Source organism: Mus pahari, chromosome 2 (genome assembly GCF_900095145.1).
Source record: "Mus pahari chromosome 2, PAHARI_EIJ_v1.1, whole genome shotgun sequence".
NCBI classification, from domain to species: Eukaryota; Metazoa; Chordata; class Mammalia; order Rodentia; family Muridae; genus Mus; species Mus pahari.
The window spans coordinates 113,795,118-113,814,300 of NC_034591.1; the positions used below are offsets into that span (position 1 = coordinate 113,795,118).

The following is a 19,183-nucleotide window of genomic DNA, read 5'->3' on the forward strand; positions in this document are numbered from 1 at the left end:
ACATAGAAAGTCCAGCTTGCAGTGTCTATTTGTTCAGTAGGCTTACCCACGGCCTCACTCGGCACCTTTACCATCCCTCCTCATAGTCCAACTTTTGCCGGAATGGCAGATGGAATAGAAGCCATCTGCCTGTCTCGGGAACAATGCCACTCTTTAGAATTAGCTCGAGAGCTGTCTAGTTCCTGACTTTGGAGTTATGTATGAAACAAGGATCATCACAGAAAACATGAGAAGTTTGGCTGTAGCCTATTGCCTATTTCCTTCACATGCATGTATGTGTGTGTGTGTGTGTGTGTGTGTGTGTGTGTGTGTTTTCTCAACATCAAGTGTCTTTCTCAATCACTTTCTACGTATTGTTTGAGAGTTTGAGACAGGCTCTCTCACTGAGCCTGGAGCTTCCTGGTTCCAGGAGGCTGCCGGGCCAGCAAGCCCCAAGGCTCTCCCTGTCTCTACCACCCCTGCACTGAGCTTAGAGATACAAACCATTGCCTGACTCTCTGGCAGGCTGGGGGCCCAACCTCGGATCCTCTGGATTGCATAGTGAGTGCTTTAGCAACTGAGTCATCTCCCCAGCCCTCTTCCTTAAAGTTTTAATTTCTCCTTAACACCCACCCCTCTCCAGCCTGATGCCTGGAAATCTGCTGATAACGCACCCATCGCTACATTTTACCCAGCTCTACTCTAGGAAAAAAAAAAAAAAAAAAAGATGTGCATTAAGCAGATAAGATTAATGACTTCAAAGGCCCAGGCCCCCTAAATGAACTCATCAAAAGACACCGCACAATAACCAACTACCTATAGATGCTCCACAACAGCCGAGTGCTATTGATTTTTATTCTGATTCCTTAAAACTTCAATCATTATTTTTCTCATCTTCGAACTGTCACTTGAGGGGAGAAAATTGAGTTGTGAGAGATTTAAGAAATTATCTTGAGCCTAAAACTGCAGCAACCCTTAACATGTCAGAGTAAAGGGACGGAAAGCATGGTATGATATCTGCCTTGGGGGAGGGCTATCCCATCAATCAAGTTTCCCACATGTAGAGGTCTATGGACAGGAGGATTTACATTTCTGACATAGCTTAATGTTTAAACTTTCCTTTCCTGAGGCCAGGGGATACACAGGGTCTCTCTATGCCGTGTAGGCTGGCTTTGAGCTCACAATCTTGCTGATAGTCAAGTACAGTAGGGTATGACTATAGTCCAAGCTACTCCTAGGGCTGAGGCGAGATGACCACTTGAGCCCCAAATGTTTGGAGCTAATATGGGAAGCACTGTGGCTTGGATTGAGAGGTCCCTTCCAGGCTATGTGTTTGGATGCTTGGTCCCCAGCTTGGTGATATTCTTTAGGACATTTGTGGGACCACTGGAAGATGGCACTGAGCTGGGGGAAGTGGATCACTTTAGGTTTTATAGCCCCTTCTTCGTTCCAGCCCTTTTTTTCTCTGCTTCCTGAGACACTGAGATGCAAGGAACAACTGCCTCGTGCCCCCACCACCCCAGAGATGCCCTGCTGCCTGCCTAGCACAGCGATGCCCTGCTGCTAGCTTCCCCCACTACATCTCCCAATTCTCCCTCCCTTAAGTTGCTTTTGGCCAGCATCAATGAGATGTTTTGTCACATCAATGAGAAGAAAGTAACTTATGTAGCAATAGAACACAATCAAAGATCCCTACTCAAAACAAGCACTGGCCTACATGCAGAATCTACATTTAAAAAGATACCAGTATATGCCAACACTTCCATGATGCAAAGGGGGAAAGACTTTGCTGGGGGCTATTTTTATCATCAGTTGGAAGGCCATGAGTATATAGTTCGAGGCAAAGTGTATGATACTACTGAGCCAGAGTGGCTTGGAAAACCCCAAAGACAGTGAGAAAATCAATACTCCCCACCTAATCACCAAGAAAAGCCATGAGCCAGCTAGAGTCTTGGTTCTTTATCCTTATCAGATGTGCGGTTTTATTTGTTCAGCAGACAGTTGGCAGTATGTGTGTGATCTGGCAGTTAGGATGATAAGCTGTATCTTGTGCTTTGTTAATAAAGATGAAATGCTGGGGATATAGCTCAATGGTAGAGGGCATGAGGTGATAGTCTCAATCCCCAATACTAGAGAAAAAGAAGAAAAATGCAATGCTGAACATTTGCCAATGCCGTAGTCACATCCTCTTCCCACGCTCAAAATCTCATGTGACATCTAGCTCCAATGAGCACTTTTATCCACATATGCTCTGGCCTCCAGTAACCATACGACAGACTTTACCAACCTGCCTTTGGTCAGGAACTAAAATCTTTTAGCATCTTAGAACTCCCAGATGCCCGGGCAGGGTCAGGTCATAGGGATTAGGTCCTAGCTTTCTGGGCCTGTTGTGATACATAGCATCATGAATGGTGGAGAGCAAGGGCTTCTTCATGGTGGGTGGGAGACAGACAAAAGGCCAAAAGGAGAGCTATTTCCAGGGGTGATGGGGAACTTGGGAAAAATAAGGGGCAATAATGGAGAGAAAGATAAATATCACATTTTCTCTCATGTACAGAATGTGCTTAAGGACACCTGCAGCACCTGCATAGCTGCAGATATGACTTGAAAGCAAGAGGGGCTGTTTGCAGGGAAGAAAGGGCGTAACGAGAAGGTCAAAGGGTCACCAGAGGGTAGTAGAGCAGCAATTACGAACAAAGCACAATGGTATGCAATCATGACAATTATGTCATGAGACCTGTTGTTTCGCACAATGAGACAAAATTAACTTTAAGGCAATGTACAGACATGAATTTCACTAGAAATTACCAGAATAACTGTCCCTTCTGGTTTCAACACACTTCCCTCTGAGGTCCATGAAAACGCACAGGTTACCTCTGCTGTCTCTTCACTTTGCACAGGTTACCCCTGCTGTTTCTTCACTTTGCACAGGTTACCCCTGCTCTTTACTTTGTCATTTCTTCTCTTTTCTCCTTAATTATGTCTATCATTCAGCATATTTTCTCCTCAGAAAGGGTCTTTAGTTACCTGAAAGGTCCTCTCAGGACATCTCTGAGTCAACTGAGATCTAAACTTGACCCTGAATTTCAGGGAGCTATAGGAGTGTCTGCCCTGGATTTCAGGGAGCTATAGGAATGTCTGCACTCAACACAGAGTGCTATTGACTTCCAGACATTCAGAGAAAAAAACACCACTAATACAGAAGCACCGGGAAAGTAAAAGCTAAAACTCAAAAGAGAATCCAGGGAACACCTTGTAAAGGGGCCCAGAAGAGCCCTGCTCCAGCATAAGCCATTAGACACTGTCCGTCCATGGCTCTGCCTCGACAGCCCAAGCGCCTGTCAATCACCTGTGTCTAAAGTGTGGCCTCTGCGGTGTCGGAGAGTTTTATTAATTGATCTCAGCAGTGCATAATGAGCTTAAACGGCTTACCTGCATGTCCCCGGAGGTGCTGGCTCGAGGCGGACATCAGCTTACAGCAGGCCATGAACACGTAGGCCAGAACCAGCCAGTGTGACAGCAGCACCCACTTAGCACAGACTCTCATCCTGGGGAGAAACAGGAGCCCAGTCAGTGGGGACAAGGAAGGCCAAGCTCTCTGGCCATCCCCAGGCAGGGAAGCAGAGAGAGACAGATGAAGAGCCTCAATGGGTCCTTCATCCTCCCTCCCCCGGGAAAACTGCAAACCCATCAAACTCTCATTTGCCCTGCGCATTGACTTGGGTTTCAGCACATGTCTTTCATAATGAAGAGTTTTCCGAGTTAACATCACACCATCGTGAGAGTCTGCATAGGAATCCCCAAGGAACAGCTAAAGCTGCCCTGACGAAGCCTGGGCTCATAGTCTACCATGTCAAAATGTAGATGGAGCAAGCTGTGTGTGAACAAGAGCCATTCTCAAATAGAACTACATGAGCTCTCTCTCTGTTAACATAGCCATAAAACTGCACATGTGGCCCTAGAGCTCTGGGGTTCTCTACCTGTAGATTTAGATCCTCTGGTCCTGAAGATGTGATTTCCACTTCATTACACAAACCTCAGAATGAGGTGGGGAGAACTGCCAGTCTAAAGATTTTCTTGCTGGGCATGGGGACTCATGCCTTAATTTCAGGACTCAAGAGGCTGAGATAAGAGTGTCGCTGACTCCTCCACTGGGGGCCCTGTGTTCCATCCTATAGATGACTTTGAACATCCACTTCTGTATTTGCCAGGCACTGGCATAGCCTCCCAAGAGACATATGAGGGTCCTTTCAGCAAAATCTTGCTGGAATATGCAATAGTGTCTGTGTTTGGTGGCTGATTATGGGATGGCCCATAGGTGGAACAACAATATGAACTATCCAGTACCCCCAGAGCTTGTGTCTCTTGCTGCATATGTAGCAGAAGATGGCCTAGTCAGCCATCATTGGGAAGAAAGGCCCCTTGGTCTTGCAAACTTTATATGCCCCATACAGGGGAAGGCCAGGACCAAGAAGTGGGAGTGGGTGGGTAGGGGAGCAGGGCGGGGGGGAGGGTATAGGGGACTTTCAGGATAGCATTTGAAATGTAAATGAAGAAAATATCTAATAAAATCATTTAAAAAAAAAAAAAAAAAGAGTGTCACTGAGTTCAGAGTCAGCATTGGCTATCTGATGTCCAAACTAGCCTGGGCTACCGAGGAAAGGCCCGTTATCAAAAACTGGAAAAAATGGAAGTGAAAATAAATTGTTATCATATGAATGGGCAGTTTTCAAAGATTCTCTAAAGTAATTCCATTCACAAGTTAGCTACACCCTTCATTCAAAACAAAATGAACGAATGAAAAGAGCTAAAGAGATGGCTCAGTAGGGATGCCAGTAATTGTGCCAGTAAGGACTTGAGTTGGTATCTCAGCAGCAAAGAAAAAGAAAAGCCAGATATGGGTGTGCATACACACACACACACACACACACACAAACACACACACACATACACACACACACACAAACACACACACACATACACACACACAAACGTACACACAAACATACACACACACACACACACACACACACACGCACGCACACCTGTAACATCAGTGCTGTATGGGGCAGAAATGGTAAGATCCACTGGGATTTGCTGGGTCCCAGCTTAGCTCCAGGAGTTTGGTAAGAGACTCTGTCTCAAGGGAATAAGGCAAGGAATGTTACAGCAGGATAGTCAGTGTCCTCTTCTGTATGTGTGCAGACAGGCATACATACTTGCACATTCATGAGCATGTGTACAGCACACCTACACACACACACACACACACACACACACACACATGCATGCATTTAGAAGGAAAATGGACAACCAAAATGCTTTTATTCTGAGCTCCTAATTTTATGACTTTTAAATATTGTAAGGAAATTAAAGTTGACTCACATTTTTTTCTATTTTAACTTTTAAAACATTTTGAAAAACAGTGTGTGTGTGTGTGTGTGTGTGTGTGTGTGTGTGTGTGTGTGTGTTGTGTTGTGTTAGTACAGATCTACTAGTGCTGAAGTTACAGGCAGTTGTGAGCTTCTATGTAAGGACTGGAAATGGAGCTCAAGTCCTCTGCAAGACTAGCCCCTCCAGCCCCTCAGTTGGCTTGTGCAACAAAAGTCAAAGCACTTGACTGGTGCATACTAGTGTCTGCCTGCACATGTCTCCTACAGTGGACCACAGGAAGCTTTCTCCATGCACAGCCCCGCCTTAGAACTCTGCCGACTGACTCACAGACATCCAAAACAGTGGATCTCCCAAGTCCGTCCCAAAAATTAGGGTAACGTCTGCCTACCACCAATATACTTCCAGTATAACAGCATATTTCCTGTATAACCCCACGCCTCCTTACCACAAACCACTTGCACAAGCACACACTTCCTCTGTAACAAAGAGCACCCATCCTGTACAACCACATATTTCCTCCATAACCACACCCCTTCTACAACCTCCCACCTCCTCTGTACACCTCCTACACATCGCTTCTGTATACCTCCTCTGTATATCTCCTCTGTATACCTTTTCTGTATACCTCCTCTATATTCCTTCTGCACACCTCCACAGGCTCACCCATCTTATATAACCTCTCACTGACTCTATTACTGCACACTTCCTAGGTAGCTACATGCCTCCTGTGTAGCTACACACCTCGTCTTTAACTACAAACCTGTACAACCTCCTGTATATTTCAGCCTTCTGTATGTGTGGACCACAGAAGCCTTCTCCATGCACAGCTCCTGTGCAGCTGCATACCTCCTATACAATACCTTCTATAGAACATATATAGATATACCTCCTGTGAAACCACACAACTCCTGAACACTTTAAAAAAAAATCATCCCTAGATTATGCGTGATTCCTCAAAAGATATAAAAGCTACAGAAACAGCTGCTCTTCTGCAATGTCTGGGAAACACTGAGAATTGTAAAAGTCTGTGTATGCTGATGCAGATGCAGTTCTTTACAAATAATTGGTCAACCCAAGAATGCAGAGTCCATGGGTCAGTAGGCCAACTCTATGAAAAACAAACACTCTTGGGCAGAGGGTAAACCGGCCAAGTGGAATTGGGTTACTATTTGGGTAACACTTGGGAAGAGTCAAAAGAAAAGGCCTGCAGGATGCCAGCTGCCAGTCCACCCTCAGGTGCCTCAACCAGAGCTGGTATTCCATTCCTGGGAACAGCAGCATCTCAGGCACCGAGGCCCCAGCAAGGGCACAGGATCTGCCCCCACCCTCCCCATCAAGACTCTCATATTTAGCCAGATGCACCTTTTAGAGAAATGTCACATTGCTCATGGTTAGTTCATGCATCTGAGCCTTGAGCCTGCCTCTGAAGCAGTCAGGCCAAGATGAGATCCTAAGATCATTTCAGAAGATGCCCAGGTTAGAGGTGACACATAGCATTGACTTCTTGCCCTTCTAAGCTGTTGCAAAGCCCTTTTGAACTGCTAAATTAGGTGATTTGTTCTGTGGCCATAGGAACTAATAGGTTCAAGTGTTCTCTGTTTGAATCACTGATTGCTATAAATTAGAAACCAAGAATCCTGCCTACAAGTGTTTCGTTTGTTTTGTCCAACTTCTATATCATCATCATCTTCGAGACAGAGTCTCCAAATGTAGCCCTGGCTGACCTTGAATTCAAAGAAATTCTCCTGCCCATGACCCTGCCCCTGCCTTTGCTTCTACACCAGACTCATTTGCACTACTCTTAAAACAGACTGGTTCCTTAGATAGAAAATGTGCCAACTGAACATCAGAATCCATTTCCTTGAAAAATTGCTTCTGGAACTCTGAGGCTCACATTTCTGTAGACCCGGTGGATAACATTAGCTCCCTGGAGATGTGTCTCCATGCCCCCACCACTGGTTGGTGTCTAAGGCCCTGCTAACCCAACTTATAGACCTCTCAATTTTTAACCCTAGAATAAGATACAAAATACTCTGGCGCAGTTAGATGAGCAATTGATGTGGGGGGTTCACAGTTGGGACTTAAATCACTATGTACAAGAGAGACTATTCCACTAAAAATTAATCAAGGGGCTGAAGGTACGTCACACTTGGGAGAGTGCTTGCCTAGCATGCACAAACCCCACATAAAAACAGGCATGATGGTGCATGTCTGTTAGCCTGGCACCAGGGACATGAAGGCAAGAGGGTCAGAGATTTCCAATCATCCTCAGCTGAATAGTGAGTTCAAGGCTACCCCAGATTACAAAAGATGCTGTCTCAAAAAAGAGAAGTAAATAGATCAAATATGAAATTTTCAACCTCTTTGTCTCCCTTAAGTTATACATAGTTGGCAAATCATAGCATCTTAAATTAGTATGAGGTCCACACAGTGGTATCTTCGTAACCTTTCAAGTCGCTGTTCTAGGGCTTAAGTCCCTTTACAATTTGCACTGAAGAGGGAGAGGTGAGGAGAATTCTGTTTTCATGCCAACCCTCCTAAGCAGAAAGGCAGAGTACTGAGGACTCCTAAGTAAATGGCTAAAATTAGCAGGCAATCGTACATCAAAAATATAAACTTTGTTTTCCAAGTTTGGAGTCTGGTATGGGTCCTCTGGTCATTGCTGGAGGTCCACAATATTAGAGTCCTGGGTTCAATTCCACACACCCCTGAACAGGAAGGGGTAAAGCAAAAGGATTTAGCTGGTCATGTCCTTACCTAGAGGCCCAACTGGGAAATCAATCCTTGGAATAATAGAAAACTTGTCCTTCCATCCAGGAACTTCCCCACCCAGAGGTCCATCTCATAATCAGCCACCAAACCCAGACACTATTGCATATGCCAGCAAGATTTTGCTGAAAGGACCCTGATATAGCTGTCTGTTGTGAAGCTATGCCAGTGCCTGGCAAACACAGAAGTGGATGCTCACAGTCAGCTATTGGATGGAACACAGGGCCCCCAATGGAGGAGCTAGAGAAAGTACCCAAGGAGCTGAAGGGGTCTGCAACCCTATATGTGGAACAACAATATGAACTAACCAGTACCCCCAGAGCTCATGTATCTAGCTGCATATGTAACAGAAGATGGCCTAGTCATCCATCATTGGGAAGAGAGGCCCCTTGGTCTTGCAAACTTTATATGCCCCAGTACAGGGGAACACCAGGGACAAGAAGTGGGAGTGGGTGGGTAGGGGAGCAAAGGGGGAGGGTATAGGGGACTTTCAGGATAGCATTTAAAATGTAACTGAAGTAAATACCTAATAAAAAATTGGAGAAAAAAAAAGAAAAAAAAAAGAAAACTTGTCCTTGGTCTTTGTAATTGAGGTTGACATGTTATAGTACTGGCCAAGGACTCTCAGCCCCCAGAAGTTTGATGGGTGAAGTCTCCTAGCCCTGTTTTAGTTCTGAACTACTCTTCCAAAGAAATCACAGTCCCATCGTAGAGTTTACCTAAACAACTAAGTTGAACAGAGGGCGTGTGCACTGCATTGAACTCCAAGCCAATTAGTTGGGATCTTAATTACACCTGCAAAATCCCTTTGTCTTTGCCCGGTGCTTGGAATATACTCAAAGGAGAGAGCTCCATGGTAGCCATAGTAACACCCACACTCGGGAGGGGACCGCACCAAACCGGCTTCCAAAGGTCTCAGCGCTGGTCTGCCCTATCTTCAGGTCCGCTCCTCTGACCCCAGTCTCTGGTTTACTTCCTCCCTCTGCTGCACATCATCCTAAATGGTGTCCACTTTCCTATTAAATCCAAACAGGTCCCTAAATCAAAAGCCTGAGAACAGACATTCCAAATCCCAGACCGGGGTCCCTTGGCCAGAATCTTATAGCAACAGCTCTAGATACCATGTTTCTCTGCTCCTAAAACAAATGTTTGCTAAACACAGCTGTGACTGCTGGGCATGGTGACATGTGCCTCTAACCAGCACTGGAGAAGCAGAGGCAGGGAGCTCTGTGAGAATTCAGGGCCAGCCTGGTCTACATAGTGAGACACTCTCCCTACCTCATTCACCCCAAAATACTGTGATTCCCTATTCAAGTGCCAGGGTTGGGTAGCGAGGGTGGAGCAGGGGAGTTATTTAGACATACTTCTGTGTCCCCTTATCTTCTCCCAATGTAATGTTCCAGAGGGCTTCACACACTGAGATGACTTCATTTCAAAAACAGTGCTAACATGAAAAGAATGACAATTACCCCTTATTTTGATTTTTCTTGATATTTTTTTTTCAAGAAAGGGTTTCTCTGTGTAACAGCCCTGGCTGTCCTGAAACTTGCTCTGTAGTCAAGGCTAGCCTCAAACTCAGAGATCCTCCAGCCTCTGCCTCCTGAGTGCTGGAATTAAAGGCCTGCACCACCACTGCCTGGCTTGACAGTTTTACACACACACACACACACACACACACACAAAATAATTCATTTTTAATGGTTTTCAGAACTTCTTCGACTCTTGGCTTCCTGGTGTCTATTAAAATCATTTTAATTATTTTACCTTGGAGAGTTCACAGTATGTGGTTCCAGTCAAACACTGTTACTCAAGAAGGTCCTGGAGAGTGACCATGAATGTCCCTTTGTAACTGGGACCAACCATCTCTGCAGCTCCCCAAAACTGCTTGGGCTTGGAGGACCTGTCTTTAAAAGGAGACAAAAGGGAGAAAAATAGGGATCAATTAGCATTTAAGGTTTCTAGGAGTAAAATAAGGCTTTCTACCATGACGTCTGCAGCCCACAAATAAACAATCTCTCATCAGTAATGCTGGCCAGAGAGCAGAGAGGACTCAAAATTCATTACCTAGCCACATGCTAATTCAAACAATATAGACAATTTTCTGTTTGTTTTTGTATATAAGTACATGTTTGTATTTGCTTGTGCGTGTAAGCAGGTATGCATGTAAGTCTGTGCATGCATGTAAGCAGGTATGCATATATGTGTGTGCATGTATGTAGGCAGGTATGCATGTGTGTAAACAGGTGTGCAAGAATGTGTGTACATGCATGTAAGTAGGATGCATGTATGTGTATGCGTGCATGTAAGCAGGTATGCATGTATATGTGTGCATGCATGTAAGCAGGTATGTATGTGTGTAAACAGGAGTGCAGGAATGTGTGGTACATGCATGTAAGCAGGTATGCATGTATGTGTGTGCGTGCATGTAAGCAGGTATGCATGTATGTGTGTGCATGCATGTAAGCAGGTATGCATGTGTGTAAACAGGTGTGCATGCCCATGTGTATGCCAGAGGACAACCTCAGGTGTTCTTCCTTGGGTGCCATCTACCTTTGGGTTTAGTTTCTTTTGTTGTTACTGTTTGTTCATTTGTTTATGACAAGGTCTCTCTCACTGACCTGGATTTCTCTAAATAGCTTAGCCTGGCTGGCCAGTGAACCCCAGGAATCCATCTGTTTCCCCCTCCCCCAAAGCTAGAGTTACAAACACCATGCTACCACATAAAACTTTTTATTTTATTTTATGGTTTGGTTTGGTTTGGTTTGGTTTGGTTTGGTTTGGTTTGGTTTGAGACAGGGTTTTCCTGTGTAACCATGGCTGTCCTAAAGCTAAACACCCTCCTCTCTCTGTAGAGCGGGCAGGCCTCAAACTCAGAGAGATCAGTCTGTCTCTGCTTGCTATGTCCTGGGACTAACGGCATACACCATCATCACCTGGTGGAGCTTTTTATTTTTGTAGTGTGGGTTCTAGAGATCTATTTCAAGTCCTTCCTGATCAACTGAGCAATCTCCCAAGGCCAACACAATACAAATTTAAAATAGAAATGTTCTCAGCAGCAGTTTTTGACAGAGAGACCCAAATCATCTACGATGCACAGTTTCACAGTCTTCATTCCCCTAACCTTTGGACAAAATAGGACATCTGAGACCGTCTGTCCCAGGTGACTGACACCTGGAATGACACTAGACTGTCCTAAAGGAAAAGGCTCCTTTATGAAAAAATGTTAATGGGAAACACACACACAAAAAAAGGTCTTTTCAGCATAATTCATCCTACCAAGTTATAAAGAATTCAAGTAAGTCCATAGTTGACACTCAATACCCCAAATGCACCAGAACTATTCCACCAAACGGAATCAATAAAAAAAGAAAGAACTGAATGATCCAAGAGCCAGGAAAAGCCCAGCGGTCAGTGCTTGCCAAGTATATGCAAAGCCGTGGGTTCACTCCCGGCACTGTATAAAATAAAAAATACCTTTCTAAAACAAAGCCATCTGAAAAACGAAGTGGGCCCTAGAACGCACCGCTTTGCACACTTCTGAGTGAAATACGCCCCTCCTCGTGGTACAGAGAAAAACAATCAATCAGACTAACAAACTATCGGGTTTGACATTTCATAAATAATGATATTACAAACATCAAGATGATTTTCAAAATGGCACCTCACTACTTTGGGATCTTCATGAACAGGTTACAAATGCACCACCAGGCCCAAGGTAGATATATCTCTTCTTTAGATAATTCCCCCAGTCTGATGGGAGAACCTTTTAAGTGATGGACTTCGAGACCAACTTCTTTGAGGGTCATGGGAAACAAAGAGAGTGCCAGGAACAATCCACTCCACAAAATGGAAATGGCTTTGAACAGCTGCATAAATATGAGCTACTCAGGATGTTCATGTCCCAGGTCTTTCCGACTTTGTAAGAGCATCTTTGTTGCCATGGCCACCCAAGGGTATGACGTGACCTTCTGCTATTGGAGAGCAGTGCATCACATAATCTATCAGAGCCAACTCCTTCTCATACTGGAAACAAAGGTGACCTTTCCTAGCTAATATTCATGTGGTTTTCTTCACACAGAGGGAACCACGGAGCATTCTGTTTTCAATTCACTAAAAAAAAAAAAAAAAATGTACTGTCAGTGAAGACACCATGTGACTGTATAGTTCACAAGCCAGACAAAGTACCCTGAGTTCGATTTTAGGATGCGAGGTGACTCATTCAGTCAGATTTTCTGTACCTTGGGCAAGTTCTGAAAATGATGAACTCCTTTTAAACCTCACTATGATCAAGACCATCAGATAACCTTGCCGCATCAAGCCAACTATGACACACTTCTTTCTGTAATCTAGGCTGGCTTCAAACTCACTATGCAGCCAATAGATGACCTTTAATCTCTAATCCTCCGGCCTCCACCTCCCTGGTGGACTACAAACACACATCATCAAAGCCAGTTTTATGTCCGCTAGGGACCAAACCCATTGCTTCTAGGCTTGCTATGTAAGCACTCTACCAGCCAAGCCACACCCCCATCTAACATCACCATTGCCATCAGTCAGCTTCAAAGCTCACTTATTTTTAAAGAGTTTTCAGAATCCTCATCAGTGATGAGAGCTGCCCACACTGAGGCTAAGATGTTGAAAAATGTCTTACAGTGTCTGGCCATTCTCAGAAAGCAACGAGAAGACACAGACGACATTTGGATGCTGGGCTATGCTTCTCATCTCTCACCTGACACGGTGGCATTATACAGAGACAGGCGCTTGTTCACAACGAGAGAGAGGAGAGTGTCTATTCATGTTTCCCAAGACTGAGAAACTTTGAGGTTTCCGGGCAGAAGAGACTATTCTTCAGATGTTTAATTTATTTCCATGTTACACAGCAAAGAATGCTGCCTGCCCTTGATTTCTTATCAAGGAAATAGAAAGGCTGCACCTTGCCTTTCTCTTGATCTACCTGCCTTCCCTGTTAACGGGGTGAGCTCCCAGGGGAATGATTTCTTTCCGAAGATGGTTGCAAACTCGGAGTAAGCACCATCAGAAGCACTTGTGCGGCACCTCCTCCAGCACACATGTCAATCCCTAATGCATCTTGAGTTGTTTTTTTTATTATTATTATTCTAAAACCCTACCCTACACACTAGACATGCATCAGCTCCTTTTTCAAATGGGGCTTGCAGAGTTACCTGATGCCTGGATCCTATCCAGAAAGAAAACGCAGACCAACTCGGGCATTCGGGGCATTAGGAATATAAATACTCAATTTTGCTTAAGAAGATTATCTGGATCATAACGACCAACCAACCCCACACAGACCTAAAGGAGGAGTAAGAACTATTCTGAGAAATCTGCATAATTCATAATCCCTCGTCATTCTCAGGGTGAGCCCTGTCCACGCCAACAGTTATAGGTTAAATGACAATCAGAAAACCTGAATGGAGGGTATGAAGCACAATGTTGAATAAGCATTCAAACGCTCCATTGTAAACCCCTTATCCTGATTGCATTGCAGTTCAGAAATGTCATCTTTACAGAAAACTATGCTCTGAACTATTGTAAAGGGACAAATACTTCCAGCTCATTTCAAGTGAATCCAAGGAAAAGAAAGAAAGAAAAAGGAGAGAAGATGGAAACAGGGGCACGTGCAGGAGGAAAAGGGTGGGGTCTGAGGGAAGATAAGTAGGGGAAGTAAGTGGATGAGTGAGTGAATGAATGAATGAATGAATGAACTGAATGATGAAGAGCAAGCACAAGGGAGTGCTTTGTGCTAGTCTTTCAATTTTCCATTGTTAGAAACATCAAAACAAGGCCTGCACTTAAAAGGCTTCCATTTCTCAGATATGTTAAAAATGATTGACACTGTGATTATCTTTTCTAAGCAATAAGAGTTCAAAGCTTGAACACTGTAGTTAATCCTTCAATCACCAAAGGAGGCCGGCTTGTTTTATTGTTTAAAACTCTTACTGGACCAGCAAGATGACTCAGTGGGCAAAGACACTTGCTGCCAAGTCTGATGACCCGAGTTTGATCTCTGGGACCACATGGAAGGAGAGACCTGACTTGCCCTCAGACCCCCATGTATGTGTTGTGGTGCATGCATATAAGCTACATACACGTTACATACACACACACACATACACACACACACACATATATATATACATATATATATATGTAAATCAATCAGCAGAATAGAATTTGATTAAATAAATAACTTTTACATATGTCTGTAGTGCCAGCACTGAGGAAACAGCGACAAGATTCAAGGACATCTTTACCATATAGTGAACTCCAGGCCAGCCTGGACTACATGACAGCCTGTCCCCAACCTCCCCTGAAAAGCAGACTCTTAAACAGGATCTACCATGGACCAAACACACAAACACTGTGCTAAGCATTTTAAAATATTAACTCCCCCTGAATATGGTGGTACAACTTGACTTTCAGCTTCTTGGAAGAATAAGACAGAAGGATCCAAGGTTCCAGGCTAGCCTGGACTACAAAAGACTTGGTGTTAGGGTGGAATTAGAATGATCTTGGGACCGGTTCAGTGGCAGATTACTTTCCTGGCATAAATAAGGCCCTTCATTCAGCCCCCTGTGCTGCAAAACAAACAAATGAATGACTGAGCATTCGCTCAAAATTAGGGCTTATGTTTGTCTCCTCGTGGCACGGAAAGGACAAGAGACTTGACCAAAGTCACTCGGCTAGGACACACATGATTTAAGATTCCCACTCTAGCCGCCTGGCACCGAGACACCAAATGTCTGAAATCTACTAGACGATACACTCACCAACACATTCCCAAAACATGTGCAGCTCTTCCCATGCATTTAAAGTCCACTGAAAGATCAAGCCAGGTTTCCTTGGCCCCTGAAGACACTGACCCACAACCTCTGGGACTCGGTCTGCAGTCCCTGGCTTAGGTTCACAATGGTGTACACGGTTCTCTACATATTAGTTCTGCTTTGTCTTAAAAGGCTGCTGGAAGACAGTGAGTCTGGGCTCTGGTGTGCAACAGACTCACTTAAAGGTACCCAGCTCCACAACCCAAATGAAGGGGAAACCTGCAAGAATTACACAGTCTGGGTCACCATTTCATCAAACTTACGAGAGCCGCTGGCTGCACTTCTGATCAGAACGCTACAACAATTCAGTGGAAATACACCAGAGCTGAGTGGAGACTGAATGACTTCTGCTGGCCTCTGTGAAGAAATCCAACACCAGACCCAGACAAGAATAAATAAGTAGCTAATGAGGCTTTTTCTTCTGTGCATGCACTTATATTCATTACCTGCTACAGTCTCATCCCAAAGTATTTTCACATGAATCTAGCAAGGCAGAATCTCGCTTAGTTACAAGACATCCGTTTGAGCTGCCTCTCCTGCTGGCCACTGGTGGGGAACGTCTCCAAGGGCCTCTTGCGTCAGCACCAGAGTGGTGAGGACACAGTCGTTAGCTGTTTACAGAATCACCACAAGGTCCGCTCTGACCTCCAAGGATGGCATCTACTGGGATGGCCAGGTGGCTTCTACTCCCAGCCCTTGGGTACCAGGTGCAAGGCGGAAGAGTGCTAACCACTGTTGTTAAGAGGCAGGAGGCTGCAGTCTCCAAGTGTGATAAATCACCTTTCTGCTCTTGTTCCTGCTCAAGACAGAAGATGATGGGGTGGAAAAATATTTTATAAATGCCTCGGTTTAGGGAGCCCAAAGGGATCTTATGAGTGAAGGAGGGGCAGGGGGAGAAGGTCTTGTGAGTAACCACCCCACCAGTAACCCCTAGACACTCTCTGGAAGGGAATCTGCCTACACAGAAGGATCCATCGGGCCTCCAGTCAGGAACAAGGGAGGTTGTTTCAATTTTCAGTTGCTCAAAAAAAAAAAAAAAAAAAAAACAAGTGCATTGGATGTCTTTGCCAATTTGCCCCCAGCTTTTCCATCTAAGAATACATGGTCAGTGGAACCCCTTCTCTGGCAAATTTATTCTGAAAGGAAACAGGAATTAATGAGCTCCTTAGGCCGAAGCATGTGCTGATGAAAGTAACAGATCACCAGTGACTTTGACCAGTGTGTTACAAGTGGTGTTTCATGGCTGAAGCCTCCACCAGCCTCTCATTTATGATTATCACACGATGCGTGGAATTACTTCACCATTAGAGTATGGGCATCAGCTACATTAAAATAGCCGGCTTTTCTGCCAATATGTGGTAGAGGCACGCCACAAATTGCCTTTTTATGGCTTCCTTAAAAACATCAATGAAGAATTTACTACTGGATCATTTTACAACATACTCAAGTACATTGTAAATGAGCCATTAAAGACAATAACCGTGTCTATTAAAAATTAAAGAATTTTATAAATGGCATTTTAATTTCATATTTTATCAATACCTTCTGTTCTGAATGATGGGGTAGAGTTCTTGAAGAAGGCTCTTCTAATTGGAACAGAGTTAAATTAATTAAATATACATGTCATGTCCCTTATATGGCTTGTGCTCCAATTTTAAGACCTGAGAAATCTCTATGCAACCTCTTCATTTCCACCAGGTGATATTCCTTTCTAAAGGAGATGGGATCAACCCCTTTTTCATCACTGAGAAGGCACCACTTAGCCTTCAGATGACCATAAGAAGCACAAAGCAGTTATCCTAAACAAGGATGCTACCATTGGAGCCAGAACACATGAAATAGAGGAATCTGGCAAGGTACATAAAATAAAATGCTCTCACAAAATCCAGTGTCAACCAGCACAGCTGCACAGCTTGTCATCCAAGTGAAATTAGCCAGGTCTGGGGCTGAGCACATATGACCGGTGATGCCAATTTAGCCATAAATCTCTCAAGGCCCAATTATCACTGTAGAGACTTGATTCCTTTTAATTAGACTAGTCTTTAATTGGAAATGTTCCTCTCATTTTTCAAATAACCAAAACAGAGTTACAAAGGACTTTAGCTACCATCATGAAAGATCAGCATAGCACACATGTGGCCTGTGGGCCATCAGGCTCTGAACTTAATCCAGAAACTTCTTGGTATGATATGGTCTAACCTCCATGTTAGGAATATTCACGGCACCGAAGGAAGGTACATAAGCACCTTTAACAGTATACTTCTGCTACTGTAATCCTTCCCGGGGGTGGGGGGTGGCAGACTGCTGACAAAACTATTATGTGACCTTCCAGGACAGAATGATGTGACACACACACACACACACACACACAAATCCCAATCTCCAGGATGCTGCCATGTATAACACAGTATTTAAATATGCATTGGTTAATCAGGTAGCCCTCCCCACAAAGAAATGAACAGCACGTGACCAAGAGGCTTCTGAGATTCCTGTCAATTAGAATTTGACTAAGAGCCCCATCAAGTGCTTTCCAGTCTTAGCAACTGATGCACAGAGCATTGTTTAAGGGCAGTGCACTGTGATTCCATTTCAAAGACATCTTTGGACAGACCCTCACGCTAAATTGCAGCATAGCTGGATAGCATAGCAAGACAAAGCCCATTGCAGACAATATTGGCCACTTTAATCCATTACTGGGATAAATGCTTCCTAGAGGCTTAATCTAAACCTCGATTACATGTTCAACTTTAAAATTACCTTTTGTTAGACAAGAGAGCCCTCTTGTGGACAAAGAGAGGAAGTCTACTGCCTGCTAATGTTAACTGCCAATCCGAACTGTTATCATAATACACTTTAGTGTTTAATAAATCCATGTTTACAAAACAGAATACAAATCATCCTTAAATAATATCAGATATAATTTAAACAACAATACCACCGTAAATAAACTCACTATTTTTTAAAAAGTTAAATCAATAAGCAATAGCTTATAAATGAAATGGCAATTACTTCTACCAAACCCCTACCCATACGAAACACGAGTGTCACATGATGCCATCTTTTCTGCTTACTCCATGGTACCTTTAAAACACAATCTCAGTGACAGTCTACCAAGGCTCCTAGGCTACTTAAGGATGCTCAAAATACCTGTATGTACTGACAATTCAAACGGTAACAGCGTGTTGCTCAGTGGATCCCATAGGAATGTCTGGGTTTCTCTGAGGTTCTAACTGCCTCTAAGCATTCAGACTTTGGGTACCTTGATAAAGACCCTGCCAGTGCCCCCTTGTGGTGCACGGTGGTATTTGATTTGATTCACACATTGTGCAAGGACATGCTAGTAAGATGAGAAACAAAACTGCTTCCTGCCTCCCCAGGAGTAGCTACCTAGCTGGAGGCCACACAGCTGCATGGAGCAGCTGAGGGAATGGTCCATTAAAGTGGTGGTGGCATCTTTGGGTATAGTGAAGATTAAGACCTGGACCCTGAAAAGGTCAGCCAGGGCCCCAGAGATCCAGAAAAGAGGACAAGAAGAAAGATGGCAGCAGAGGAAGAGCTGGGAAGTCACGGGGCTTCCCGGGGGTGGAGGAAGGGGTGTTAAAGGTTGGCAAAGCAATTGGCGAAGGATATATTCAAGTCACATGGTCATCTGCAGCTCAGCTGTGTGGTCAACAGGCCACTTCTAAAGGAGTCCCTTCACAAACACGTCTGAGTCGTCTTCTTATAAGAACCTGTGCCCTGTGCATAGAAGGAGAGACTCACGCCCAGGAGTCCTGCAACTTATATCCCAGCACAAGGAAACAGACACCATGGTAAACAAGCCGAGTCAGGTCACTGTGGACCGGGAGGAGACTTGCAGAGAAAGGGGGATGTGCAGTGGGACTGGGCCTGGGTAGAAAGAGGCTGCTGGGACTTGTTCTGGGATGGCCTGGCATCTCTAAGAAGGTACCTCAGCATCAGGATGGACATGTGACCAAAGAAGGAAGGAAAAGGCAGCAACTACAGTTAGTTCAGGAGCACCCAGGTATCCAGAACAGAGGGAGAAAAGACATAGAAGGAAAAGGCACATGGGAAGGCGCATGAGTGTACATGGGAAGTGTGCATGGGAAGGCACATGAGTGTACATGGGAAGTGTACATGGGAAGGCACATGAGTGTACATGGGAAGTGTACATGGGAAGGCACATGAGTGTACAT

General features: G+C 44.4%; 1 protein-coding gene across 1 annotated transcript in view; it reads right to left on the reverse strand.

Annotated features, from left to right (window-relative positions):
- Tafa4 (TAFA chemokine like family member 4) overlaps positions 1-19,183 on the reverse strand; it is a 217,247-nt gene that overhangs the window by 162,971 nt on the left and 35,093 nt on the right. Inside the window, exons 2-3 of the mRNA XM_021191437.1 lie at positions 9,907-10,046; positions 3,412-3,527 (exon numbers count right to left, since the gene is read on the reverse strand). Of these exons, the coding sequence (XP_021047096.1) occupies positions 3,412-3,526 (115 nt within the window). The 5' untranslated portion in view covers position 3,527; positions 9,907-10,046. The remainder of the gene's footprint in view (positions 1-3,411; positions 3,528-9,906; positions 10,047-19,183) is intronic.